The sequence below is a fragment of the Bidens hawaiensis genome, unplaced genomic scaffold (genome assembly GCF_021521415.1).
Source record: "Bidens hawaiensis isolate Kalapana, Puna unplaced genomic scaffold, B.hawaiensis_p1.1 tig00003961_1, whole genome shotgun sequence".
In the NCBI taxonomy this organism is placed as follows: domain Eukaryota; kingdom Viridiplantae; phylum Streptophyta; class Magnoliopsida; order Asterales; family Asteraceae; genus Bidens; species Bidens hawaiensis.
This window is the reverse complement of record NW_027491228.1, coordinates 560,348-588,283: the sequence shown is the minus strand read 5'-3', so window position 1 is coordinate 588,283 and position 27,936 is coordinate 560,348. Positions and strand designations below refer to the sequence as shown.

At 35.1% G+C, this 27,936-nt stretch overlaps 2 protein-coding genes and 1 pseudogene across 2 annotated transcripts; 1 reads left to right on the top strand and 2 right to left on the bottom strand.

The window, feature by feature from the left end:
* Nucleotides 1–2,013: 2,013 nt before the first annotated feature.
* Nucleotides 2,014–6,138, top strand: LOC143624726 (enoyl-[acyl-carrier-protein] reductase [NADH], chloroplastic-like). The gene is made up of 12 exons (XM_077095285.1): nucleotides 2,014–2,301; nucleotides 2,454–2,563; nucleotides 2,651–2,706; nucleotides 2,797–2,881; nucleotides 3,002–3,049; nucleotides 3,135–3,209; nucleotides 4,466–4,577; nucleotides 4,652–4,703; nucleotides 4,799–4,850; nucleotides 4,932–4,989; nucleotides 5,505–5,603; nucleotides 5,688–6,138. The coding sequence occupies exons 1-12, from the start codon at nucleotides 2,031–2,033 to the stop codon at nucleotides 5,843–5,845; spliced, it is 1,176 nt and encodes a 391-aa protein (XP_076951400.1). The 5' UTR covers nucleotides 2,014–2,030; the 3' UTR covers nucleotides 5,846–6,138.
* A 1,276-nt stretch (nucleotides 6,139–7,414) lies between these two features.
* On the bottom strand, nucleotides 7,415–11,870 carry LOC143624725 (obg-like ATPase 1). Its single transcript, XM_077095284.1, has 12 exons — nucleotides 11,781–11,870; nucleotides 10,829–10,996; nucleotides 10,534–10,657; nucleotides 10,224–10,315; nucleotides 9,766–9,864; nucleotides 9,557–9,670; nucleotides 9,409–9,473; nucleotides 9,177–9,293; nucleotides 8,981–9,056; nucleotides 8,778–8,870; nucleotides 8,399–8,449; nucleotides 7,415–7,690 (listed from the first exon to the last, which is right to left on the bottom strand). The coding sequence occupies exons 1-12, from the start codon at nucleotides 11,862–11,864 to the stop codon at nucleotides 7,592–7,594; spliced, it is 1,182 nt and encodes a 393-aa protein (XP_076951399.1). The 5' UTR covers nucleotides 11,865–11,870; the 3' UTR covers nucleotides 7,415–7,591.
* A 3,358-nt stretch (nucleotides 11,871–15,228) lies between these two features.
* On the bottom strand, nucleotides 15,229–17,856 carry LOC143624724 (DNA-directed RNA polymerase V subunit 5C-like; annotated as a pseudogene).
* Between the last annotated feature and the right edge of the window lie 10,080 nt (nucleotides 17,857–27,936).

Below are 27,936 nucleotides of genomic sequence, written 5' to 3'. Positions count from 1 at the left end.
ATGCAAAACATACAATTAGAATCAGAACAATTAATAATGTCGGATTGAACAATGATAAAATTCAACGTGAAGCAAATTCTTGACAAGGTAAAGTGCTGTAGGAATTGGGAAAACTAACTTCGTCCACTGTTGTACTCAAACTGAAACCAGATTATTTCAAGCTTTAAATGTGACGTGGGGTTCTTGATAAAAACTTGAAATGTGATGTGGCAATTATGTAACAGTTTGTATGGGTTTGTTGTAGTCTTGTAAAGATTGTACTGAAACAGAAAGCAAACGTGCAACAATCTGCGTTATTACCCCTTTTTGAATTGCAAAACTCAACATTTTAAAAACTACATTAATTAATCTGGAGTCGTATCATTACTATACATGACCCGCTGAACTTGGCTAAGTAACTCCACTACTTCAGACGTGAGTAAACCACAAGTGTCAAGTACAAAAAAGTATAAGGGGCTGTTTGGGATTCCTTATTTTCACCTCCTTATAACTTATAAGGAGAAGTCATAAGTTACAAATGTGTAACTTATCAACATTTCCTCTCACATAATAAGAAAACCCAAACACTTTTTTTAACTTATCAAAAGTCATAAGTTATAAGGAGGTAAAAATAAGGAATCCCAAACACCTCCTAAATACATGTTGGTTGTTAAGACACACATTCTCATTATGTCAAACAAAATTAATGCAATTTGAATAAATTTAGTAACTTTGCATGAAACAACTTTTAATGCAGCTTAACCGACCGTGAAACCACTACTTCCTAAGCTCACCAAAGGGGAAACTCCTTTTAAATCCACACACGCATGTTTTCCTCATAAAGACCAAAATGTCAGCCGGTTGAAGAGGTGAGCTTCCATCCAACAAGTCAATCAAGAAATTCACAGGTGCTTCTTGGGTCAAAGAGCACATCCCTGACATCATCATGTCGGTACTTAAACCCAGGAAACTCTTCACAATGCAAGTATAGAGTTAACCGGGGCCCACATGGTATAAACCCTTGTCACCAATCTCTCACCTGCTGCTGCTGTTTCGATACTTCCAAAGCTCCCCAACGGCCCTCACGAAGCCCATCTCAACAACTATTTATTTCTTCTTCCCTTGTTTTAATCGACCAGCATCCCCACTTATATTTTTATACTTATTATTATTGAACCTATTTCTTCTAAATTATTATTCCCGATCGGAGGAGAGGTAATAAATAATCCACACTCAACTACATTCATCAGTTTAGTTCCGATCTGTTATGTTGTTAATTCAATTTGTTTTAGGTTTGAGCTGCAAAATGTATTTGAAATGCTTGTGTAATGTTTCGATTTAAGCGTTTAATGCTATGAATTGGAGTGTGGGTTAGACTGCTTGCTAATAAGTTGATTTCTTCGGTTCGAAACTGTATAGAGTTGGTTTTAGTTTGGGGAAAAACAAAATTAGAAAAAGTTTGTGTCGTTTTTCGATAAGAAAAGTAATTGGTTTGATTTTGATGATCAAATTCATAATCATAAACCTAGTAGAACAAGTACCCAAAAACCGACAATTTGGTTTTATGTTTTCTTATAAACTGAACTTTCAGTTCGGTTTCGGTTTTTCGTGTGACTAAAATCGAAAAAACAGAACCAGATTTATAGATTTCATTTTTTTATTTTATTTTAAGAAATTTATAAGAATTTAATTAGTATGTAACTTTCATAATCTAGCTTAAATATATGATAATCAATTAGTTATTGATTAACAAAATGATTTAGGCCCAAATTCTTTGGGCCATAACTTTTAGGCTGAAATGGCAAAACCGAAACAGAACCTAACCCAAACCAAAACGGAACTGTTTTCAAAAATTGAAAAACCGAAGTTTTGGTTTTTGGTACGGTTTTAGCCCAAACCGCACCGTGAAGACCCCTACAGAAAAGTAATTAGTTTGACTATGATATTTAAAGTTGTAAACATAGCCAACTAGGAAAACAAACTCATTCTATTATTCATGTTAATTGTTATGATTCTTTTGTAAATTGCAGGTTTAGGGTTAACTTATTGAAATGGCGGCTACTACTAATATGCACATTGCTGTAGCAAGACCCTCGGCCTTTTCTCTTCGTGAAGATTCAAAACTGAGTGTTGCAGTTTTCAGTAGCAGCGTTAAAGGGGGGTTGTCTGCAAGCCTTAAAAGCTCATGTCACATTTCTTCTGCGCAATTGATATCTCAGACTGTCAAATCGAGTCCTTTGAGATTTGAAAAGATGATCACGAAAGCCACGTCAGATTCAAGTGAAATCAAGCCACTTCCAGGGCTGCCTGTTGATCTAAGAGGTGGTTAACTTTGTGGAGTCTTTTTCTTTTCTTTATTATTATTATTATTATTATTTGCTTAGATATTTAAGAAATGAGTTACAATTCTTAACAGTCGAATTCTTGATTAAATATTATGTTATTAGTTTACTAACCTAGGAAGCTATCTGCAGGAAAGAGGGCATTTATTGCTGGTATAGCTGATGATAATGGATATGGTTGGGCAATAGCCAAATCTCTAGCTGCTGCAGGTGCTGAGATTCTTGTTGGCACGTGGGTCCCGGTATGTTACTGATCCTAGTTCTAGAATAGCGGTCTACAAGTTACTTGAAAATGTATTTGTTGTTAATCACTATTAACCTTCTTTTAGGCACTCAACATATTTGAGACTAGTCTTCGAAGGGGAAAGTTTGACGAATCACGTGTGTAAGTGTTCATATTCCATCATGTTTTTTCCATTTACTTGAATATGGCGATAGGCGGATTGGTCAGCTAAGAATTATATGTGTCATTTAGGTTGCCAGATGGGTCTTTGATGGAAATCACTAAAGTGTACCCGTTAGATGCTGTTTATGATACCCCTGAAGATGTTCCCGAGGATGTAAGTTCACCCTCCCATAAGTCAAAGTCTCAAAGATGTTCTTGACTTCTTGTAATTTATGAAAAAAAGAGAATGGTGTATTGTTTGTCGCGTAACCTTAATGTATGCTGAATTATGCAGGTGAAATCAAACAAGCGTTATGCGGGGTCCTCAAAGTGGACTGTTAAGGTATTATTTGGTTAGTCATTATTAGAGTTCTCATTGCTATGCAAAGTTAAAACGTTCCTGAGAAGTCAAAGTTCATTTTTTGTAGGAAGTAGCTGAATCTGTGAAAGAGGATTTTGGCAGTATTGACATTCTTGTGCATTCATTGGCAAATGGACCTGAGGTATGCTTTATATTTTACTATGTTCTTTTTCGTTATTAATGGTAATTATAATATTAGGACTTTGGTACATCATCATGTTTATCACTTAATCTATGCATGTAATTTTTTTACCCATAAAATGCTATAAAGGTAGCAAAATTGGTGGGTGACACAAATTAAAGACTGGTGATTTTTATGGCATGGAGCCTTTTTTCTCCTAACTTATTATCTTTTTATAAGTAGTTCGTGTCAAATATGACCACAAAATTATAAAGATGTGTTTTTTGATGCAATCAACTTGTATAGTTGCATGCATCAATAGACATCAACAACTTTCAAGCAGTTTGACCTGTTCATCTCTTTTTAGCTGAATTTATTAATTTGTCTCATTTGGCCCGTTTCGGTTAAAACACAACCCATAATCCCATATCAACCTGGGTTTTAAAAACTACGCCGGGCCACAAAGTGGACTCTGGAATCGAGGCCACTATGAACTTTTTCTAAGTGTAATAAAAATTAGTAGGTAACTATTAATCGTGTAGCAGCATAGGTTATTTATGTTTATGTGGTCACCATTTGCAGATGCCAAAACAGTTGGGGCCATTTAGAACTATGTTTTTAAATCAAATAACATTGATAAACATGTGATTAAGCATTCTCGCTGAACATGTTTTCTCCCCATACGATCAATAGACATAGACTGATGAAATTTAAAGGGCAAAGATTATGTAAACACGATCAATAGCCATTATTTACAAATTTCCTGTTATGTAGGTTTCATAATTTTATGCTTTTGAATTGATCATGTGGAGAGTAATATATGTTTGCTAAGGAAGCTTAATCGCATGTTTATCAATGTTATTTGACTTAAAAACATAGTTCTAAATGGCCTTAACTGTTTTTTTGGCATTTGTAGATGGTAATCATATAAACATAAATAGACTGCATGATTAATAGTACCTACAGTATTTTACCACACTTTAAAAGTTAATAGAGGGCTTTGATTCAAAAGTTCATTTCAGGCCCAAGGTTAAAGCCAGAGAAATATAAAATTACATAAATTGCGCTTTAAAACCAAGATGTTGACCCGTTTGATTCATTCATCTCATTTGACATGTTCTTTTAGCTAAATTTGATCATTTGGCTCATTTGATCTGTTTAACTCATTTGACATGTACCTCTTTAGGCTAAGTTTGCCAATTTGGCTCATTTGACCTATTTAAGATAAAAACACAACCGGCATCAAGTCAACAACCCATTTGACCTTGATTTTGCAGGTCAGCAAACCGCTTCTAGAAACATCAAGGTACGGATATCTTGCTGCCATCTCTGCATCAAGCTATTCCTACGTATCTTTGCTCCAACATTTTGCCCCAATAATCAACCCGGGTACCATTCTCATCTCTTTGACTGGTCAAACTCATTTTTAATTCTCAAACTTCAACTTTATTGTCATATTGCAGGCGGTGCTTCAATCTCTCTGACCTACATTGCTTCTGAAAGAATCATACCTGGGTGATTAAATAATTTCTTTTTTACAATTTTTGTTTCATTTTAATCTTGTTTTAGAAAGGAAAAAAAAACTTAAAATTATACCTTTTAAAAAACAGATATGGTGGAGGTATGAGTTCAGCCAAGGCTGCTTTGGAGAGTGACACACAAGTTAGTTAACCCTATCCCGGTTTTTGTTCACATTGGTTTTGTTATCAACTTCCAAAAATATTTATTAATAATGAAACATAGGTATTGGCATTTGAAGCTGGAAGAAAGCATGGAATCAGAGTAAACACAATATCTGCAGGTACTGCAATACCTCTTTACAAAAAATTTCTTTTTTATAAGACATTTAAACACCAGAAATAAAGATTTAATATCATATATACCCTTATAAACTTGAAAATTTTCATACATACCCAACCAAAACTAAAATATCATATTAATGAAGTTTTACTGAATGACCATTCTACCCCTTTCCATTATATTTGTATAAACCTTATTTTGAATTTGGATTTTGATTGACATTGATGATATATTTTGAGAAAACGATTGTTTATGGGTAAAAAACTTAAGTTAAAAATGGGTAATAAAAATTTAATCCAAAATGAGTTGCATAAAAGAACTTGAAGTTAAAGATGGGTATATATGAAATTTGAAGTATTCGAAAAATAAGGGTAAAATGGTCATTTATTAAATTGTCATATTGAATGGGTATAACCGATATTTTAACTACTTTTTAAGGGTATATATGATATTTTCCATGTTTGTAAGGGTATATATGAAATTGCCCTTAAAAATATCTGTTGGTCATATTATCAGGACCACTAAGAAGTCGTGCTGCAAAGGCGATCGGTTTTATTGATATGATGATTGATTATTCATCCGAGAATGCACCACTGCAAAAGGAACTATCAGCAGGTCAGTCTGAGTTTGAACCCATATAAATTATATACACATATATAATTTATTAATTATGTGATGCTGAAAATAATTTTAATACAGAGGAGGTGGGAAATGCGGCTGCTTTTCTAGCGTCTCCGCTGGCATCAGCCATTACAGGGACGGTGTTGTATGTAGACAACGGGCTGAATGCAATGGGAGTTGGAGTTGACAGCCCGGTTTTTAAGGATCTTGACATCCCAAGAGCCGACAAACATTAAGGTGGTGGTGATGAGCTAGCACAATGTTGTTTTGGTTTTTCAAATAAATGTGTAGTTGGATAGTTTTGTTTGGATTAAGTTTTACATTAAGATGAGAAATTTGGTGATCAGTCTCGACATTGTATGATGTAACGAAAACATTTCTAGAGGGATGTATAATCGTTCAAAAAGGACCAAAAGTGGTAATTTTGATGAGGCTTATGCCAACATGCATTTGTCAATGGAAACTAGTGATGAGACTTTTTTCAATCGTACCCGTACCGACCCGATACATATAGTATGGTATTCGGTGCCCATTTATTCTCAATTTCGGTATTATGTATCGCGATACCCGTACATTTCTTGTTTTTCTATGAAAGTTGATATGGTTTTTCGGACTATTAGGGAAAAAAATACTAAAGTGGTACCAGAGAGAGTGCCGCACCGATTCTATTAGCCGCACCGAACCAATAGAATCGGTATGGTATTCGATACTCAGTTTTGTTCAAATTCAATGCATTATTTTTTATACCGGTACGGTATAGATCCCATTTCTAATGAAAACTAGGGAGTAGGGAACCAATCCTAGTCTTGCATAAGTTATAATCTAATGGCTCTAGCTAAGTAGTATCTAAAAGTAACTAGTATTGAGGACTTGCGCTTTGCGCCAGACCTGTAATTGTAATGGTAAGTTAGCTAAGCCGCAGGTAACAGGTTACATTCGTGTAAGTAGTTCTTAAAAATAAGTAAAACAATATTATTTAAAGATTAAGCCTGGAGGTTACCACTGCTAAAGAGGAGAGTACAGTTTCAAAAAGCATAGATATTTGAACAATAAACAAGTAAGATCAATTATATTTTCAAATTATGGTTCATTTTAGATTTTTGCTCCTCTAACTTGTACACACAACAAATGTAATTTTAAAGTGAACTTTAACTTTAAAACAAAATATCTTGGACCTGCACATAAAAGTGTTAATTCCTCATGTAGACACACACCCCCACTTAATATACTTCTTCTCTTTTTCCTTTTTGTAATTATAAAGCAATTTCACATGTAAAATAATCCAATACTTAAGAAATTTACCAAAAAATATCCTCTAAATCAAACTGACAGAGACCGTGCCAGAAAAAAAAATTCAATAATGATGGCACATTATTCATAATTACATGGCATATAAATAAAATATGAACCGGTATTATCATATATGTGAAACACCACTGCAAAATTCCTTATACATGTGAAATAGCCTCACACTTTGTAAATTTATTTTGATCAAAACACAATCCTTTTGTATCAGAATGAATAGGGCTGTCACAACATGAATGCATTCTCCCTCATCCTCTTTCTAGAAAGAACGAAGATCTCAAATCTATGTTCTACCAATCAAGAATCACATTATGAACATTCATAAACGTAATGAACAAACAACACGACCTGTGTTCATGTTCATTCATCTAGCTAAACAAATAGAAAATGCTCACGCTCGTTGATTTATTACATAAAAAACTTCCTGTCAAACAATTAACGGTTGTAACAAAACATAACTGATAATTTGGTACATGCATGCCATTCTATATTTCATAAAATATTCAGAATGTTTAGCAACACATATTCAAAACAAAGGATAACAACTTATGTCAAAAAGAACATTAGTACCAAAAAAACCTGTTTCTAGATACTCAATACAAAGTTGGTACACAATCCAGATAAAATTGTGGATAGCAAGCAAATCAAATGGCAGAATAACAAACCCCGCCACCGCCTCACTTCTTTCCACCACCAGAGACGTTAAATTTGAAAAATATAATGTCACCGTCTTGAACCACATAAGTCTTGCCCTCCTGCTTGTACTTGCCAGCAGCCTGAAAAATAAACCATCAAAATAAATCGCAATTTTGACCCATCGATTTATCTTTAAAAGGCTTAAATGGTTAACCGAACAGATGTAACTAAAAGGGATAATTTTATATATCCCGCCATAATATAATATCATATTTATCCAAGAAAAGAATCATAACATCAAATACTCATTTTCAGAGTTATGACATTTATACCCTTCCCCACTAGGATTGGGATATAAGACTTTGAAGTGTAAGGATAAATAAAAGAGTATAATAATCACGTTGTAATTGTGTATTCAATACTATGCAAGTTTTAAGGGATGAATTGGCCATAACTAAAAAATGAAACGTATGAAATGAAACGAAAGGGTTGAAGACCGTGTTTGGTTAAAAATTTGATTTTATTGTAATAAGATTGTTTTGTAATCATATTTAACAAATTAACTATTTACAAACTCTAAAAAGATTAAAGTGTTTGTGGGTTGGCCCAATCAAAACATGCTAAAAGTTATTTTTGTTAAATACATGATTTATTGTAACAAAATTGTTTTGTAATTATATTTAACACATTAATTATAACAGCTATACATATAGCATAAATCGTAACTATTTATATATAACAAAACCATTATTGCAACTTTTATAAGCGTTTATTCAGAATATGTAATGAAATCCCCACCGAGGAAAAAGTAAAATAAATATATAATATTAGCCATTAATCAAGAATACCTTTACAGCAGCTTCACTTCCAAGCTCTTTAAGATCCTCAAACTTCATAACCTGCAAAATCCCAAGTGAAATCTCAGATATTTTGATTTTCGAACTCTTAAATCTCTCGTTTAACAAGTTCTAATATGCTAATTGAAAATTTAATGTAAATTAAAACAATAAAAACTTTAAACTCACATAGACTTTTGTAAAAGTTTCTTACAAGGCACCTCAAAAGAATAGTAAAAACGACGGTCGTATAGAAGTATGATCATAACGACCATTATTCAATAAAGAACAAACTAGATTAAAAAAAATAAGAACCTTGATTTGAGTATTTGACATCTTGTAAAAAATTATGAAGTTGTACGCATTTTGAAGAAAAAAGATAAAACACTACCTCAGCACAAATAAATCCTCTTTCAAAATCAGTATGAATTGCTCCTGCTGCCTGAGGAGCCTTACTTTGCCTTCTAATTTGCCAGCATTTTACCTACGTGGGGCATGTTACATCAACTTCAGATTATATACTTATATTCAGAAAAAATATATATATAATTTGTGTTACAACTGATAGATAAAAAGAGCAAAAAAAGGCAATACCTCATCAGGGCCAGCAGTAAAGAAGTATATAAGGTTAATAGCAGAGAATCCAGTCTTTATAATCTTTGGAAGAGCACTGTGACACAAAAAGAAACAATAAGATGCAGTTGTTATTGTCAAAATGCATGCTTTATTTGAATAAACAGTAAAATGCATGAATTATTTGTATATTCATAAGAATTATATCTAAACTAACCTTTGAACCTTGTTCTCCTCACAGTATTTTGCTGCTTCATCTTCTGGCAGATCAGCAAGATTTCTTTCCAAAGCACAGCTAAAAGGGATAATTGGCTCGCCTCCATGCTCTTGCACCCTAAAAAAAACATTTATAAAAAATCCAAATCTGTACTTCATACATAATGAAATTGAGTATCTAATATGCTTTAGAACCATGATAAGTGAACTCTATTGTTGACAATCAAGCATACCAAGCATGGATTTTGGGAAGAAACTTATTTTTTTTCCTCTGATAATCTTTCTCGTTCATATTAACCTGCCCAAGAAAACATCACGTGTTCAAGTTTAAAAAAAAACTCCCCATGTTTCAAGATATTTTAAAGGGCCTTATGATTTTACCAAATAAACAACAGGTTTTGCAGAGAGCAATTGAAAACTATTCAAGATTTCAATTTCAGCAGCTTTCCAGTCTCCTAACCTGACATCTTTCCCACTCTCGAGCCAGGTTTTGACCTGCAGAAAATAGACCAAAAAACTTATAAGTAATTTCATTAATAAAGATGTGTCCTTTTTGATTGATTTAGATAGGTTTTGAATGTACAAAGTACCTTCAAACACACTTCATGTTCTACTTTTAACTGTTTGTCATTGCTCCTCTTCATGCTCTTTTCAAGATCTTCAATTCTTCTTTCCATGAACTCAATATCCTGTACCATATAGAAAAAAATATATAAGTTGTATAACTAACATTAAAAAACATTATATAATTCAGTATCAGATGCAGATAAAACAGAAAAGAACTAAAATAGAACGCAATTCATTCGTCTTTACAATCTCTAGGTTACAAGTATATAGCTTTATACATCAGAAATTTATAGCCTACCAACTTTATTATCAGAAATAGCCAAAAAAAAGGTTTATATAACTGTCTTGCATGTATATAACTAAAAGAAAGATAGTTTATCTAGTAATACTAATCAATTAAGAAATACACAAAAACAAAAAAACTTTGGATATCACATAACACAAAGGCAGAGATGTGAGCTCGTATAATTTGATAGCATACCTTCAACCGTAACTCTGCAGTTATAACTTCTAAATCTCTTACAGGATCCACAGAGTCATCAACATGTATAATATCAGGGTCTTCAAATGCACCTATTGCAAATACAAATACAATAATTATCTCACTTTAACAACAATTAAGAAAAAACTCACAACAAAAACCATAGGTGACCAACAGCATGAATTATGCGTAGCATCTTAAAACTTTGTTCATGTATGATTTGATGTACAGTTATCAATATTAATGGCAAGCAAATCCAAGATGACCTAACATAACTACTTTAAAAGGATGACAAAAAAATATATCTTACGTAAAACATGAAATATGCCATCAACGGCACGAATGTGAGACAAGAAATTGTTTCCAAGCCCTTGTCCTTCATGGGCACCTTTCACCAACCCAGCAATGTCATGTATCTCTAAGAACGCAGAAACCTGACAAAAACTCAGTTAAATTATAGTGTGAAATTCAAACAGCGATTTGGCATACTTGGAATTATAACAGTGCATAACTCGATACATAAACACAGTGAATATATATATATACACACACACACACACTCTTGTTCACAACTGTATATAGAAAAGGCAGTGCATGTATATTACCTCACTCTTCGGCTTGAACAGTTGACAAAGCCAGTTAAACCGCTCATCAGGAATATTGACACGCGCCTCATTAGGTTCAATTGTACAAAACGGAAAGTTCTCGGCAGGTATCGACAACTTAGTGAGGGTATTGAAGAGAGTAGATTTCCCTACATTTGGCAATCCAACCTGAAATCAACAGCAGCATACAACAAAATGAGTCCATGTTCTACAAAAGCATCAGCATACTTGTATTTTGTAAAAATCAGCAATTCTGACAACAGGGATGTGAATGAGCCGAGCGGAGCCTGGCCTTGATCTCAGACTGCGAGTAGTTTTTAAAAAGCGAGCTCGGCTCGTTTCAAGCTTGAGCCTGGCTCATGAGTAGTTTTTCAAGTACATTTCTGGCTCGACTCGTTTACTATTTATTAGCTTTTTACTTATATTTATACTTATTTTTGTATATATCTGATATATAAGTATCTAACATAATATAAATTTATATACTATTTTTCCATAAATTTATATAAGCATTATAAATTATATACTATTATACACACACACATATATATATATAAACAGTTTAAATAATATGTTTTTTTAGGCTTGCAAGCTCGGGCTCATTGATCAAACAAGCTCATTTTTAAGTTGAAGCTCGGCTCGATTCGAGCTTTTAACTAGCCAATCTCGAGCAGCATGGCTGATTTGCACAGTTATTAATTAGTAATCAGATTATAAAATGAAAATCACAAGTGTTAAATCAAGCAAATAAATCCTAAACCCTAAGGAGCTAATTACCCTAGCAAAAGGTTAAAGTTGATATGATACTGAAATCAACTACTTGTAGTAAATTAAAACAACAAAATGATATTGAATAGTAAAATTAGATCGGAAAGAGTAAGAAATGAATGAGAAGTGATGACGTATATAAGAATAAGAAGAAGAAGAAGAAGAAGAAGAAGAAGAAACAAACGATTCCGATCTTGAGATGAGAAGAGAAACGGCCGAGGATTGGACGTTCTGCTGGTGCTTCCTTCTTCGCAGCTTTGGGAGGCATATTAATATTATTTGTGCAGAGGAATTGAGATATATTGCAGCTGCTGCCGGCCGAGACTGCGGTCGATGATAATTATTTAGGGTTTTATAAGTAACACTCAAAACTATTGCTACCATTTCTTTCCTTCTTTTACATATTATTATTATTTTAAATAAATGCTTGCAATTACTATTAGCATTACTACTGTATAAAAACCAGGACTTTGTTGCGACGAGTGTCCTATTGAGCCATTTTGCGGCACCATATTAGTTGGTGATTTGTTTTCATTTTTTCTTTTCTTATGTTTTGTTTAGTTCAGGTATTATAATGAATGTAAGGAAAACCGGCCAAATGCCATTTTTTTTTGTTTTAGTTCCGTTATCATAACGAAGCTGACGGAAACCAACCAAATTCGAATAGACTCGCCGCCTCAACGGCCGTGGCTGACAATGTTCGGGTTTTACCAACGCGCAAGTTTATCGCCCGAACCCCCCTCCCCCACAAAAAAAAAGAAAGAAAAAAAAATTAGCCATTGGTCCGCATTCATATTTATATATTTTTTTTTCTTTCAGCTTTTAGCTCCATTTCCGTAGCAAGCGTAATTAAAACCGATCGAATTCGTGTTGAATTACTGCCACAATGCCCGAGACCAACAACACTTGTATTTTACACCGCCTGGGTTTGTCGACCAAAGAACCATCGTTTTAAATATTTTGTTTTTTTATATGTTAATTTGACGAATTAATTTTTTGGGCTTTAACTCTCAAACTTTATAAACAATGTCTCCACTCTAACGAACTTAGCCGATACAGAACGAAATCGCGTCTACTCATTGTTATAACGCTCAGGTTTTACAAACACCTGTGTTTCAACGCTTGAATTTTGTCAACTGTGCCGGCACAACGTGCCATGTAGAAGAACTAGTTGACTCACAATTGTAGTCTCTTTTTTTTTGTTAAAACTTTATTTTAGTATAATGAAACAATCATATTCAGCCCCGATTGCATCTGATGTGGCCGAACGGCTGTGTTGGAGGAAATGTTTGCATCCATTATTGAATTTCGTCGATTTTAGACGAAGAAGAAGAAGAATGGATGTGAATTCATCCATTGTTTAGTTGTCAGTAAATGTTATGAATGTTAGAAAGTGATTAGAATGCTTTTTAAACCTTGGTTCCAAAAGGTACATTTTTTATTGAAAGTTTAGTGCATTATCGATCTTCATCTACGTGCCGACTTCAAGTGAGTCTGAAAGTTTTGAAGTAAACTAAAAAGTATGCATAATACTGGCCCCAAGAATGTTATATTAAGGTTTATATTTTTGGGTAGACAATATGTGTATCTTCTTTGCTTCAAGTGAGTCAAGCTAGTTTGTGTATTCATGCTATAAAAAGCTCTTTTAACAACGCCATGGGACAACTGTTGAAATCATATCTAAAACATCAAACACACATATTTTACTTATTGTATCATGTTGTTTCTATTTGTTAATATGGTTTATTATTTTTTTCATGTTTTAGTGAAGATTGGGCTAACTTTAATTGGGCTGTAGCTGGGCTGATGTTCTTGGAGTTGGGCTGTGCTGGAGATGATGTTGTATTGCTGTTGGGTAATATATAGGGCTGCTTACAAGCTAAGCCAAACTGAGTGAGGGCTTGCTCGTTGCTTGGCTCATTTCAAATCGAACTGAGTCAAGATCGAACAGAGCCAAAATCAAACCGAGTATTCCGAGCATTTTTCGAGCGGTATCGAGCGAGTTTGGAGCATTACTTTTTTTTTTCTTTTTTTCCTTTTAATTCTTCTATACGAAACAAGTTTGAAGTTGAATATGATGTACGTGAAAATAAATTAGTAGCTTTTTAAAAAAATTAGTAGCTTGTAATTTTTGATAAAATTGAAGTTTGAAGTTAGATATAATGTAATAAAATAATTAATAATTAAAAAATAATTATTTATATAAATATATATACACAAATATATAACTTACTTTTATAATTATCTTTAATATTGAAATATTGAAAACTAAATATAATTATTTTTTATATTTAAAATACTAGAAAATATTCAATAATTAAAAGATATTATATTTAATATTCAATTTTTCAATATTCAAGATAATATTAAACAAATGTATATTTATGAGTATATATGAGTATATAAATATATATAAATTGAATCAAAAATATTCGAGGAGAACCGAACTGAGCGGATATTTGCTCGTTGCTTGGCTCGTTTACAAACCGAACCAAGCGGAGCGGCACGTTTACAATCGAGCGAAAAACGAACGAGCATTTTCCAAGCAAATTCCGAACGAGCGGCGAGCGAGTTCGAGCGACGAGTGGTTTGGACAGCCGTACTAATAAAAAACTACACTTTTTGCGAAAAAAAGAATCGAGCTTGATCTTTTTGGCATTTAAATGATTGAAGAAACAAAATGGATTGGCCTTTTCTTTTTGAACATCTAAATATTTTTTATCTTTTATTTTATACGTTAACTGAAAGTATAACTCACAACCATTTTGACAGGTCTTCTCTCTTTTTCCACGTTAGTGTCCTTTCTCAAAATACTAAAAAATAATTTATTGGTTTATTATTTAGTAGTAATAAAAACACTAAGTAAAAGGTGTGATTAATAAAGTTTTTATACACTTCCTAACATAAAATGACCATCAAGAGTATTAATTCTACCCGGTTTAATGACTCATGTATTTGTTTTGTTGCAATTAAAGGTTTTGATACAATCATTTCACACTTTAGTATGTTGCCCAAACTTGATTTGACATGAATCCCGATCAACATGAACATATTTTGATCTAAACTTAATTTGTCGAGTTGCTAAGTTTGGCACCTTTAACGAACTTTGTATGTATAACTAAAGTCTCATCAAAATCGAACAAATATTAAGTATTAACTATTGATGAATTATGATATTGCTATAAAAGTAAGTTACCAAAACTTATAAAATATGGTTTGGTTTTGGCAGTTTGATCGATCAAACCAATTTTAATTTTAAACGGGCATCAGTTTTTAACGTGTTTTAAGGGATTCTGTCGAGCAGTCAAACTGGCAAAGCCGAACCATGGATCGAGTAGTGCAGATCTCCAACCCATTTGCTTCGGTTTAAGCGATTCAATCGATTTAACGGTTTATGAAAAGCTTTTGTCTTTAGTCACAAAAATTCAACAAAGTAAAGCAAGTACAAAAGACTGAAAGAGTATTAATGGTACTAGAAAACACAAAATATGTTTTCATAAAATAACAATCCCGAGTTTCATGTAGCTACCAAGCCTATAAATAAGACCGCAAAACATGTAAATCCAAGATAATGCAAAAAAGCGGACATGATTAAGTCATAGTAGACAAAAGGAAGTGAAAGACCTTTAAGAGTCATATTAATGTAATTGTCAATATGTTAATCAAACCAAAATAACTAACTGGCATCGAGTACTTCATCTCACACATCGATACGTGACAAACGAGCCCGTCATCTTGCTGTTGTAACTGATCTTGACCACCTGCTTCTTCTCCAGCCCATAGTACCTAGCTATTGCATCACTCTCAAGCATATGTGGAATCTAAAAGTTATAATCTTTTGTTAGAACAAAGTGCATTTATTCGAATTATTTGTACCAAATACCATAATATTGATAGTGTAAATATAAAATTATGATCTAAATTACCTGATTCTCATCAATTTTGAACTTCACAAGCAACTGTTCTTTCTCTTGAGCGGTTAGTATTTCATGCTTTGGCATTGTGACATGTTTTGTGATGTTCACAAACAGTTCAGTAATCTGGAAACATTATCATTACATCAGTATTTAAACTATACATCTAACAATTCAAAAGTTTTAACAGTTTTATAAGTTTCTATCACATACTATTTTATATAGTTCTTTAGATTATAGAACGCATTAATAAAGAAAGACTCTATGCATAACACATTTTTCGTTTATTTGTAGGTAACGCTTAAAAACTTAAACATACACATGAACAAATTAGTTTGATGGTTTTATGTACATAAATGCATACTTGTATTTAAAAGGTATAAATTTTTTTTAAAGCTGAATCATTTAAAAAAAAAGAAAGAAATCTTACAGGGAAAGTTTCAACTTTGACTTAGCATGATTCAAACTCTTTGCGAGCAAAATGGTTCATCTTGCCCGCCAAAACAACAATGATTCGATGCAGGCTCTCTTTGTTGAGAATGCTCATCAAAATGTGTGCAGCTTTGGCATTGTTAACCTCCTCTGGACCAGCAAAAACCACCAAAATCTGAAACAATAAACAACATCCTGTCATTGAACATATTAAACAGAGTATTATGTGCCCTAGGGTTTATTATATCCATGGTTTATGATTGACACAGTGAATTGGGGCCTCTTGTGGAAACTGAGTAGGAGTGAATAGGGGTGCAAACGAGGTGAGCCGAGCCCAAGCTTGGCTCGTTTAGACTTACGAAAACTCGAGCTTGAGCTTGGCCTTGGTTTGTTTATTATCTATAAGTTAATTTATATAGGCTTTTAGTTATTTGCACATATTTTGAGAAAAACCTTGATCAAGCATGTAGCACCTTAAACAATCCAAAGCTTGACTCGAGCTTGGTTGTGCTAGACCTACTGGTGCAAACGAGCCGAGCTACTCGAGCTCGGATAAAAAGCTTGAAGCAAGCCAAGTTTTTTCGAGAACGAGCCAAGCCCTAGCCTCAAATAAAGCTTGTTAAGTTATCAAGCCTGAGCTCGAGCCTCGCACGAGAAGCTCATTTAGGCTCGTCAAGCCTTGTGTAGTTTTAGGTTTGACCTTCTATTTGGGCTTCTACGTACTAAGTTAACACTTTGCAGTCGAGCTTTGACTCATTTAAGGTACTAAATGAGCTTGAGCCATGCGTATGCTTGTTTAAAGTTTTTCTTCAAATATATAATAAAAATAATTAAAATAATGTATATAAATTAATTAACAAATAATAAATTAGCTGCCTAACCCAAGCTTGAAAACACAAACATGAGCCGAGCTTTAGAAAAAGAGCTTGAAACAAGCTCGAGCTTGAGCCCTTGTAAGTCAAAACGAGCTGAGCTCAAGCCTAGTTGAGCTCGGCTCGTTTACACCCCTAGTTGTGCAGTGTGAAATAATTCATAGAAGTCATAAAGAAGTTAAACTTAAATATCCACGAGGACTGACGAGCCTAAATAAGCTTCCCATACAAGGCTCGAGCTCGGGGTTGACTCATGCTCGAAAAAGGTCGGCTCGTATCGATCCGACATTAAGTAGCTCGCAAGCAGCTCGGCTCGTTTACACCCTTTATTGAGAAGACCCCATCAATACCCACAGGATCAAACACCACTTTCGAAAAATAGCTCGAAGCAAGCCAAGCTGGGCTCGGGCCCTCGTAAGTCAAAAACGAGCTCAAGCCTGGTCATGCAGTGTGAAATTAATAATAGAAATCCAAAAGAGGTTAAACTTAAATATCCACAAGGCTCGTTAAGCTCGACGAGCCTAAACAAGCTTCCCATACAAGGCTCAAGCTCAGACTCAACTCACTCTTTTCCTCAAAAAGAGATCGTATTGTTTCAAGCTTTTTATCGATCCGACCTCGAGTAGCTTGCGAGCATCTCGGCTCGTTTGCACCCCTAATTGCGAAGATCCATCGATACCACCAGATCAAACACCACTTGGTGGTGATCATCATGAACATAATAATAATAACAACAACAACAACAATAATACGGTGCCGTTCACCACTTTCCGTACACTCCATCAACCACAAACCCTAACAAAACCACCGTTACCTTCTTCCACGGCTTCGCCACCAACGGAACACAAACCCGAAGCTTATCAACACCAATACCACCCTCCGCCACGTCACCAGCCACCTCACGAAACTCAGCTTCATCAACTTCACATCTTTCAACATCTCAAGAACCGTTCGGCGTGCCGGTATCCGCCTTGTTGAGAATGCAGGTATGGTCAGTGGCTCTAGGTGGACTCACGTAACCTAGTCCGGCACGGGTCGCCATTGCTGATTCGGTTTTGAGATGAAAATGAAAGAGTGTATGGGAAACTCAAAAGTAATAAAAATTAATAAGCAATAGAAAAGTATGCATGTGTAATCACCAAAAGAAAGTTTTAATAAAGCATATCACATTAACAAGTATTAGTTTGTGTGTGTATATATACTCAACGTGTATGTGCGTATACGCTTATGATTGTACATTCGATTTTTAACGATTGAAAGAGGTTAATTAAATGTAACTTGTATGTTCTATACATAATGTATTGATAAAAGAAATTGTTGTCTTATTTGCATAGAAGGTATACTTAGAGTTTAGGGTTTTTGGTTATTGTTTGACAAGCTGGTTTTAACGCTGTTGAAATGAGTTCAACTGAAATTAGTTTGACCAATGGTTTTCCGGTTTCATTTGTACTCTACTATGTGCTTTTGTGGTTGTTGGATACTTACCTGAACCAATAATGTAACAAAAAATTGAACAACAAAAGGAAAAATGTATCTTAAGTGCCATTTTAATATTTTATTGATGAGTAAAAGGAAAAATAATTAGTAATAAGTAATAACAGATCCTAATACAGATTTCTCCATAAATAATACAGATTTCATAAGATTTTTAATAAATATATTTCACAGTAACAAGGATTTTGCATGAAAAATAACTTTTAATTAACATTGCATGCCACCTTTAATTTTTTCTTTTTTTTCAGACGAAAAACTTTTTTAATCATTTTCGTTTGTGAGACTTGAACCCAAAACCTTCCCTACCATACCCAAGAGTAGACCACCGACCTTTAACTTTTAACATGGATATCTTTAAAACCCAAAACCTCCCTTACCATACCCAAGAGTCCAAGATCAACAACCTTTAACTTTTAACATGGATGTTTTTTAAACGGCTAAATGTTACAACATATCATCATTGACTTCCTATATCTACATTCTAAAAAATTTATCATCTTACAGAAGGATTTTATAACTTTTATTTAATATACCATAACAAGGATTATATATTAATTTGTATAACCACTTTTAATTAATATTTTATACCATTACAAACTTTTAGGGTTAAGTTATTTTATAAAGGCCAACAAAAATGAGAAGTGTGAGATGTCATAATTAATTCACATGCGTCAAGTGGGGACCAAAGGAAAAAATGGTATAAAAGTAATACTACATATTTTCTCTCTCCATATGCAAGTCACATGTCAATTCTCCAATTATTTTAAAACGCCTATAACTTTTTCGTATGATATTTTTTTAAAAGAAAATCATATAATAACAAACGTTTTTTATTTTTAATGAGTATAACTTTGTTATATAGAAATTAAAGCAAAAATTACGTCATTGTGTTTTTTTGTTTGTCATTGTGTCTTTTTTCGTCATTGTGTCTTTCTACTTATCATTGTATTTCTTTCGTCATTATGTCTTTCAAATCATAATTGTGTTTTTTTAAATGCTAATAATATGGTTGTGTAATAATAATATGTAAATATAATGATAAAATAACAACAAATTTTCTAATAGGTAAAACACAATGATGAATACATATTACACAATTACTTGAAACGTAAAAATACAATGATGAATACATATAACATAATGACCTGAAGCGTAAAACACAATAGTGAATACATATAACACAATGACCTGAAACGTAAAACACAATGGAAACTACATACTACATAATGACATGAGCGTAATACACGATGAACGTAATACTTTTTTCTCCAAAACGACTAAAACACAATGAGAAGTAGAAAGATAAATGATGAGCACAAAGATACAATGGCCATGCTAGTTTTGTTCAAGATAGTCTGTTTGCTTTCACTAAGACCTGTTTGCAAGGCAGTTCTATCAAATCTAAAATGGGGGTAGCTTTATCTTCTCTGGTTGCTAGGAGATTTGGCTTGCTAGAAATGCAGTTGTTCATGATTAGTTGCTATGCCTTCTTCATCTATTATCAATAAAGTCAAGCACTGGTGTAAGGATTTATTGCAGCTTGATTATCCCACTCATTCTTCTGGTTTTCATGATTCTCTTTGTTTCCAAGTAATGCATATCCCTATGGTCTCCCCTAATATTCCTAAAGGAAAATGGATCAAACGGGCTCCTTTTCCTTTTGGTATTTTGAAGTTGAACATCTTTGTTATAAATTTTATCTTTAATACGAGTACCAATTGATAACACAATGACCAAAATATATAACACAATGCATAGATAAACTCAATTAAAAATCACAATAAACAACCAATAACACAATATAAAAAACCAACTATTTTTTAATTTTTATATAATAATATGATACTCACATTAAAGATAAAAAAACGCTTGTTATTTTGGTGAATTTTTCAAAAAAAAAAAAGAATGTTGCATAAAAAAGTTATAGACATTTTAAAATGATGGAGGATTTGACATGCGTCTTGCATGCAGAAAGAGAAAGTCAACAAAAGTAAGTTATTATCTTTATGCCCTTTCCATCAATTTATTCTCTTAAATTAATCTGCACCATCAAATCTGTAAGGCCCCGAACCCGGTAGCCCTACTTTAGCGTCGGATTTACTCATAAACACAGTTCTAAATATCAGAGTTACTTAAAACATTTACGCGGAATATAAAACTTTCATAAAACATTACAATATTTCATAACTTGTCTCAAAACATTTATTGTCTTTCACATTAAAGCATTAAAATTAACACATCATAGGTCTTCAGATGCCAGATTCTTGTTCAGTACCATGTGTCTCCTCAAGCGAGCTGCCTCATCCTACTCACCTGCGTGCATACTAAAAGTCAGCTACGCTGAGTGAGTTCTAGATAATCACATAATCATACCATTCACATAACATTATATTCTTTCATTCATACTTTTATACTTTCATACTTTCATACTTTCTTACATTCATACTTTCTTACTTTCATACTTTCTTACTTTCTTTTGTATTAACTTACTCTCATATCTTATGTTATAAAGAGCATTACGCCCTACATTCCTCGAGTATTATTAGGGCTCGGTACCCTCTTTCCTCGAGTATTATTAGGGCTCGGTACCCTCTTTCCTCGAGTATTATTAGGGCTCGGTACCCTCTTTCCTCGAGTATTATTAGGGCTCGGTACCCTCTTTCCTCGAGTATTATTAGGGCTCGGTACCCTTCTTCCTCGAATATTAGTAGGGTTCGGTTCCCTAGTTCTCGAATATTAGTGGGGTTCGATTCCCTCTTCGTTACCATACAACCATACATCATACCTCGAGTATTATTAGGGCTCGGTACCCTTTTCGTAACCATACAACCATACATTATCATTTCTTTCTTCTATTATCTCTATCATGATCATACACATAAACATACATAACATACTTACCTTATACATAGCGTTACAACCTGACAGTACGTGCAATATCCGAAGATCGTTCACATACCATCAAGCAATCATTCATACATTTCACATTATCCACATAAGGCATACACTTATCTCTTAGGATAAGTGTATTAACAATCATGTTGAGTATGCACACAGCCCCGAAAACATAACACATAAATAGGCCTAGAAACTCACCTGAATTCTGCTTCTTTTTCTGATAGCTGTAAATCCCTTCTCTATCTGAGCTCGGCTGACTGTACAAGTTACACGTATCAATACTCGTCTGATCTAATCTGGTGGCCTAGTATTAGCTTACTTTAACTTATCGCTTTATAATTTATTTTCTAAACGAACTTCACTTCAGGCGAAGTTAAACCTCGGGCGAACTTGGCTTCAGGCGAAGTTAAACCTTAGGCGAACTTGGCTTCAGGCGAAGTTAAACCTTAGGCGAACTTGGCTTCAGGCGAAGTTATCCTTAGGCGAACTTGGCTTCAGGCGAAGTTAAACCTTAGGCGAACTTGGCTTCAGGCGAAGTTATCCTTAGGCGAACTTGGCCGTAGGCGAAGTTATCCTTAGGCGAAGTTACGCTTGAAGGCGAAGTTCATCAGGCGAACTTAATCTTGCAGGCGAAGTTATCGCGCTGCAGATCTGTTTGCCCATAAATCCTTCGTTTCTTAGCCAAATAACTCGATTTTGGTACCCACGGAATCGTATGATCGGCGCCTACAAATCCCAACCATCAAATCGGCCTAAAATCGACGTTTTAGGGGTCCGATTTGGGCAGTTTGGGTTTCGGGTCCGGTTAACCCATCCAATCCTAACCATTTTCAGTAATATTAGCTTTGTTGGATTTGTTCTTACCTTACCAACTCAGATCTATCAACAAAATCTCGGGTCTCGGCTTCGAATCTTGATCGGTTAGAATGTGTGTGTTTTGAGTGTGTGAAGAAATAGATGTAAATGAAAGATATTTTGGGTTTAGGGGATATTTATACCCCTGAAATCCCATGGACCTAAGGCCCATTCTCATTTATCCAACACTAGCCCGACTCATACCAACTCCTACTCTATTATTTATTTCCCGAACCCGAGTCAACTTTCCCTCTATTATATAGTAATATAATTAATATCATTTTGGAAATTTCGGGATGTTACAAGTCTTCCCTCCTTAAAGAGGTTTCGTCCCCGAAACCTAACTTATTCCCTATAAAAGGAAAACTTCTTATATTTACACGCTTTATTGAATCGCCTTCGTTTTCTATGTTACCCTTCTTACTTCCGGTTTTACAGTCATCGAATGGTGGTCATGTGTATTAGCTATTTAAGGTAGCTTGTCCATGAGGCCCTCGATGTACCAAGTCTCGTTTCGATCTTTAAGAGGCTTTGTCTTATATCATATTAATGCTAAAGCCTAAGTCGACACTCTATCACAACACGTCAATTTATCATGACTAACATGCATTCAGACAATTCATACCATAATTAATAAACACCAGTCTAAATTTCAACATAAAACAACACGCATCGAGTCATCAATAAGTTACACATAGATTTAATACTTATGGCTAGCATATAGCCTTCTTGAATGTCTTCTCTAAGCATACGGAGGAATCTGTTAAACCTCAAGCACTCTTTTCTCCTTCATGTCCTCCCTTTGGCTTCTTGCAATCCCTTGCTAGGTGCCCACGTCCTCCACAGTTGTGACACCTATGGTAATCATCACATTCCCAAGAGGAATGTCCTGCTCTTCCACACCTGTAGCAAACACCTAATCCCTTTCTGCACTCTCCGGGGTGTCTCTTCCCACATTTTTCACAAGCAGTGAACCCCTCTTGCCTTGCCTTCTTTTTGCGTGGATCCACCTCATTGGCTTCCTCTGGTTCTGGGGTTGGGTTCTTTTTCTTCTTTTCCCCCACCGTTCTTGCTCCCCCACAATCCCTAGCTAAGTGACCCGACTTACCACACTTATAACATTTCTGGTCCTCGGTGCAATCACGAGTTATGTGTCCCTTCTTCCCACATCGGTAGCACTGATTTGGACCAGCCTTGCATTCTCCTAGGTGCATCTTCCCGCACACTTTGCATGTTTCCCTTCCCGCGACCTTTGGTATCTTCTTCCCCGCATACTCCACGACATCTACAGATCCTTTGGTTCCTTTCGCTCCTTCCTTATCATCATCACCCTTCTTCCCGTCTCCTCCTGCCTTCTCAGTGGCCCTTGCATGGTTTTCGGCAGACTTGTTAGTACGAAATTTCTTCTCTGCATCAGCTACAGCGTAAGAAATGGCAAATTGAGTAACAGGATCTAGCTGATACCCTTCATTGCTGCTTGGTCCTTGCAAAGTTTCACTTTTATCCTTTTTCGTGGTAGTAACTAGTTCTTCAGAAGGTTCTCGGACAACGCGTATTCCAAGAGGACGTCCAGTGTGACCTCCCTTACCAACAAACCTTTTTGCTCCAGCCATTAGTATTCTAAAAGGGAAAACACAAACATCCTCACTCAAGGAACTATTTAGTACAAGGATAGCAAGGCTAACAGGTAATAACAGTGGCCAGCTGTGACTAGCTGATCACGTTGCTTTCCGTGTCCTATACACTTCCCTTTATGAGTCTATTTGTGCTGGTTCTACTTAAGCAGTTAGTCAAATCAAACAATCAATTATTCCTATCCCTATCGTTCACATATCTTTTCTTTCTCATTAACATATATCATTTAATCATACACTTTACCTTTACTGATCTTGCTTGAGCGACACATGGCATTCTTGAACTGGCATCTTCTTTCCTTTCTTACTTAAATCCCATTCTCTGTTCGAGTCTAAGCATGTAGGATGCTTAAATCTCTCGAACTTATGCTCTGATACCAACTTGTAAGGCCCCGAACCCGGTAGCCCTACTTTAGCGTCGGATTTACTCATAAACACAGTTCTAAATATCAGAGTTACTTAAAACATTTACGCGGAATATAAAACTTTCATAAAACATTACAATATTTCATAACTTGTCTCAAAACATTTATTGTCTTTCACATTAAAGCATTAAAATTAACACATCATAGGTCTTCAGATGCCAGATTCTTGTTCAGTACCATGTGTCTCCTCAAGCGAGCTGCCTCATCCTACTCACCTGCGTGCATACTAAAAGTCAGCTACGCTGAGTGAGTTCTAGATAATCACATAATCATACCATTCACATAACATTATATTCTTTCATTCATACTTTTATACTTTCATACTTTCATACTTTCTTACATTCATACTTTCTTACTTTCATACTTTCTTACTTTCTTTTGTATTAACTTACTCTCATAACTTATGTTATAAAGAGCATTACGCCCTACATTCCTCGAGTATTATTAGGGCTCGGTACCCTCTTTCCTCGAGTATTATTAGGGCTCGGTACCCTCTTTCCTCGAGTATTATTAGGGCTCGGTACCCTCTTTCCTCGAGTATTATTAGGGCTCGGTACCCTTCTTCCTCGAATATTAGTAGGGTTCGGTTCCCTAGTTCTCGAATATTAGTAGGGTTCGATTCCCTCTTCGTTACCATACAACCATACATCATACCTCGAGTATTATTAGGGCTCGGTACCATTTTCGTAACCATACAACCATACATTATCATTTCTTTCTTCTATTATCTCTATCATGATCATACACATAAACATACATAACATACTTACCTTATACATAGCGTTACAACCTGACAGTACGTGCAATATCCGAAGATCGTTCACGTACCATCAAGCAATCATTCATACATTTCACATTATCCACATAAGGCATACACTTATCTCTTAGGATAAGTGTATTAACAATCATGTTGAGTATGCACACAGCCCCGAAAACATAACACATAAATGGGGCTAGAAACTCACCTGAATTCTGCTTCTTTTTCTGATAGCTGTAAATCCCTTCTCTATCTGAGCTCGGCTGACTGTACAAGTTACACGTATCAATACTCGTCTGATCTAATCTGGTGGCCTAGTATTAGCTTACTTTAACTTATCGCTTTATAATTTATTTTCTAAACGAACTTCACTTCAGGCGAAGTTAAACCTCGGGCGAACTTGGCTTCAGGCGAAGTTAAACCTTAGGCGAACTTGGCTTCAGGCGAAGTTAAACCTTAGGCGAACTTGGCTTCAGGCGAAGTTATCCTTAGGCGAACTTGGCTTCAGGCGAAGTTAAACCTTAGGCGAACTTGGCTTCAGGCGAAGTTATCCTTAGGCGAACTTGGCCGTAGGCGAAGTTATCCTTAGGCGAAGTTACGCTTGAAGGCGAAGTTCATCAGGCGAACTTAATCTTGCAGGCGAAGTTATCGCGCTGCAGATCTGTTTGCCCATAAATCCTTCGTTTCTTAGCCAAATAACTCGATTTTGGTACCCACGGAATCGTATGATCGGCGCCTACAAATCCCAACCATCAAATCGGCCTAAAATCGACGTTTTAGGGGTCCGATTTGGGCAGTTTGGGTTTCGGGTCCGGTTAACCCATCCAATCCTAACCATTTTCAGTAATATTAGCTTTGTTGGATTTGTTCTTACCTTACCAACTCAGATCTATCAACAAAATCTCGGGTCTCGGCTTCGAATCTTGATCGGTTAGAATGTGTGTGTTTTGAGTGTGTGAAGAAATAGATGTAAATGAAAGATATTTTGGGTTTAGGGGATATTTATACCCCTGAAATCCCATGGACCTAAGGCCCATTCTCATTTATCCAACACTAGCCCGACTCATACCAACTCCTACTCTATTATTTATTTCCCGAACCCGAGTCAACTTTCCCTCTATTATTAAGTAATATAATTAATATCATTTTGGAAATTTCGGGATGTTACAAAATCTAAGATCAATTGATTAGATTCTTTCTCACCCTTGTGCATTTTTGTTATTTATATTTTAACTTTACCCTTCATATCAATATTCTATATCATGACAAGAAAAATATACATATCTTAAATACATGTAAACGAAACCTTTAAAAGCTCTCTAGTTGCTTTTCACAATTTCTTAAGTCAACAGATTGCTTTATTTGTAAATGGAGGTTTCTCATGCATTTGACCCGAATTCGGGTATGGGTCTCACCAAACCCAGATAGCCCTAAAACCGGTTATAACAACTCGTTAAATTAAAAATTAATCTCACCAAATATTTGATATGAAAATCCTATAAAATAGGGATAAACTAACAATTAATATCCGATTAAAAATAAGATATTATTTATAATTAAGAAACAATTTTATAGTAGAAAAATAAACGGATCATGGGTCTCACCTATAGGTGGTCAAATAAACTGTTAACTGAACCGACTCGAAAACGGAACCGAAACCGAACCGGTTTGAAACCGATTATGTAGAAACCGGTTTGGAACCGATTGAAATCGTAGGTTCGGAACCGGTTTGTAATTTTCTCCACAAAAACCGGTTCCAAAGCGGTTAACCGAACCGAAACCGGCCAAAAACTGGTCAAAACCCGAACCGAAATGATCGTAACATTGTAATAAACTGGTTTCAACTCAAACCGAAACCCATCATAAACTGGTTTTGACTTTTGTTGATTAAACCGATTAAACCGAACCGGTTTTAACCCAAACCTATTTTGAGTTTTAAACCGGTTTGTGCACCTCTAGTCTTACCAAACCCAGACAACTTTTAAACGGATTATAACATCTCATTTATTTGCAAAACTCTTTCATCATCAAACCCTAAATATATTATTAACTTCCTTATAATAAATAAAATAAAAATCCAAAAAATATATAAATATTATAGACTAAAAATGTAAAAAAAAACGCGTAATACGGGGGGGGGGATAAAACTAGTATTTAAAATGTATACTATGATTGTAAAAATGGGATTCGCGTAATTTTTTTTTAACAGTCTACAAACAGAGAATTGCGTAGGTAGTGGGTACTCCATACGAGGTGACCCAATGGCAAAAATCCATCGCCAGTTAGTCCAACCCATCCGTACGAAGCCCTTAAGCGCCTCTAATTTATATTCAGTTCCCGGGAAACCCACCCACCCAAAGGCCCACTGGTGGTAAAACCCAGACACCCTCAGAATCAAACCGGAGATCACAAAGATCCCGGTCTTACTTCACTGAGCCACCTATGCCCTCTCCAAACTGTTGTAAGTGAGATTCAAACCGGTTCTCCATTGAGAAACCCAAGTCTCCTAAATGAAATTTTAATAAAAGTTATACTAATAACTAAAATACAAAAAATATTTGGCTTATGGTATGTAAGTCATTTGTTGCTCGATCCTAATACAAACACAAATCTACCCTTGTTTGTCTCAGTTTTTATCTTTTGCAAAAATGTACAAGTTTAAAAATAAAATTAGATCAATTAAACATAAAATAAAGATCAACTATAAAGCAGTAACTTAATTATTTTTTCTAGGGATTAGAGATGTTTAACGAAACCGGTTCCTGGAACCGAACCGGTGGACCCGAACCCGTTCCTACCCGTTTTTTGTAGGAACCGGACCCTATCTGATTCAACCCGATGATCCGTGACCGGTTCTTGCATTTCTGAGTGGGGGCGGGTAGGAACCGGAACCGGTTCCTAACCGGTTCTAGCCGTTGGATCGAATATAGCCGTTGGAAATCGTTTTTTTTGGCCATTTTTTGACCGTTGGGGTCAAAAATAGCCGTTGGATCGAACAGGAACCGGGTTAGGAACCGGTAAGAACCGGTTAGATAGGTTAGGGGTCCGAGGGTGGGAGA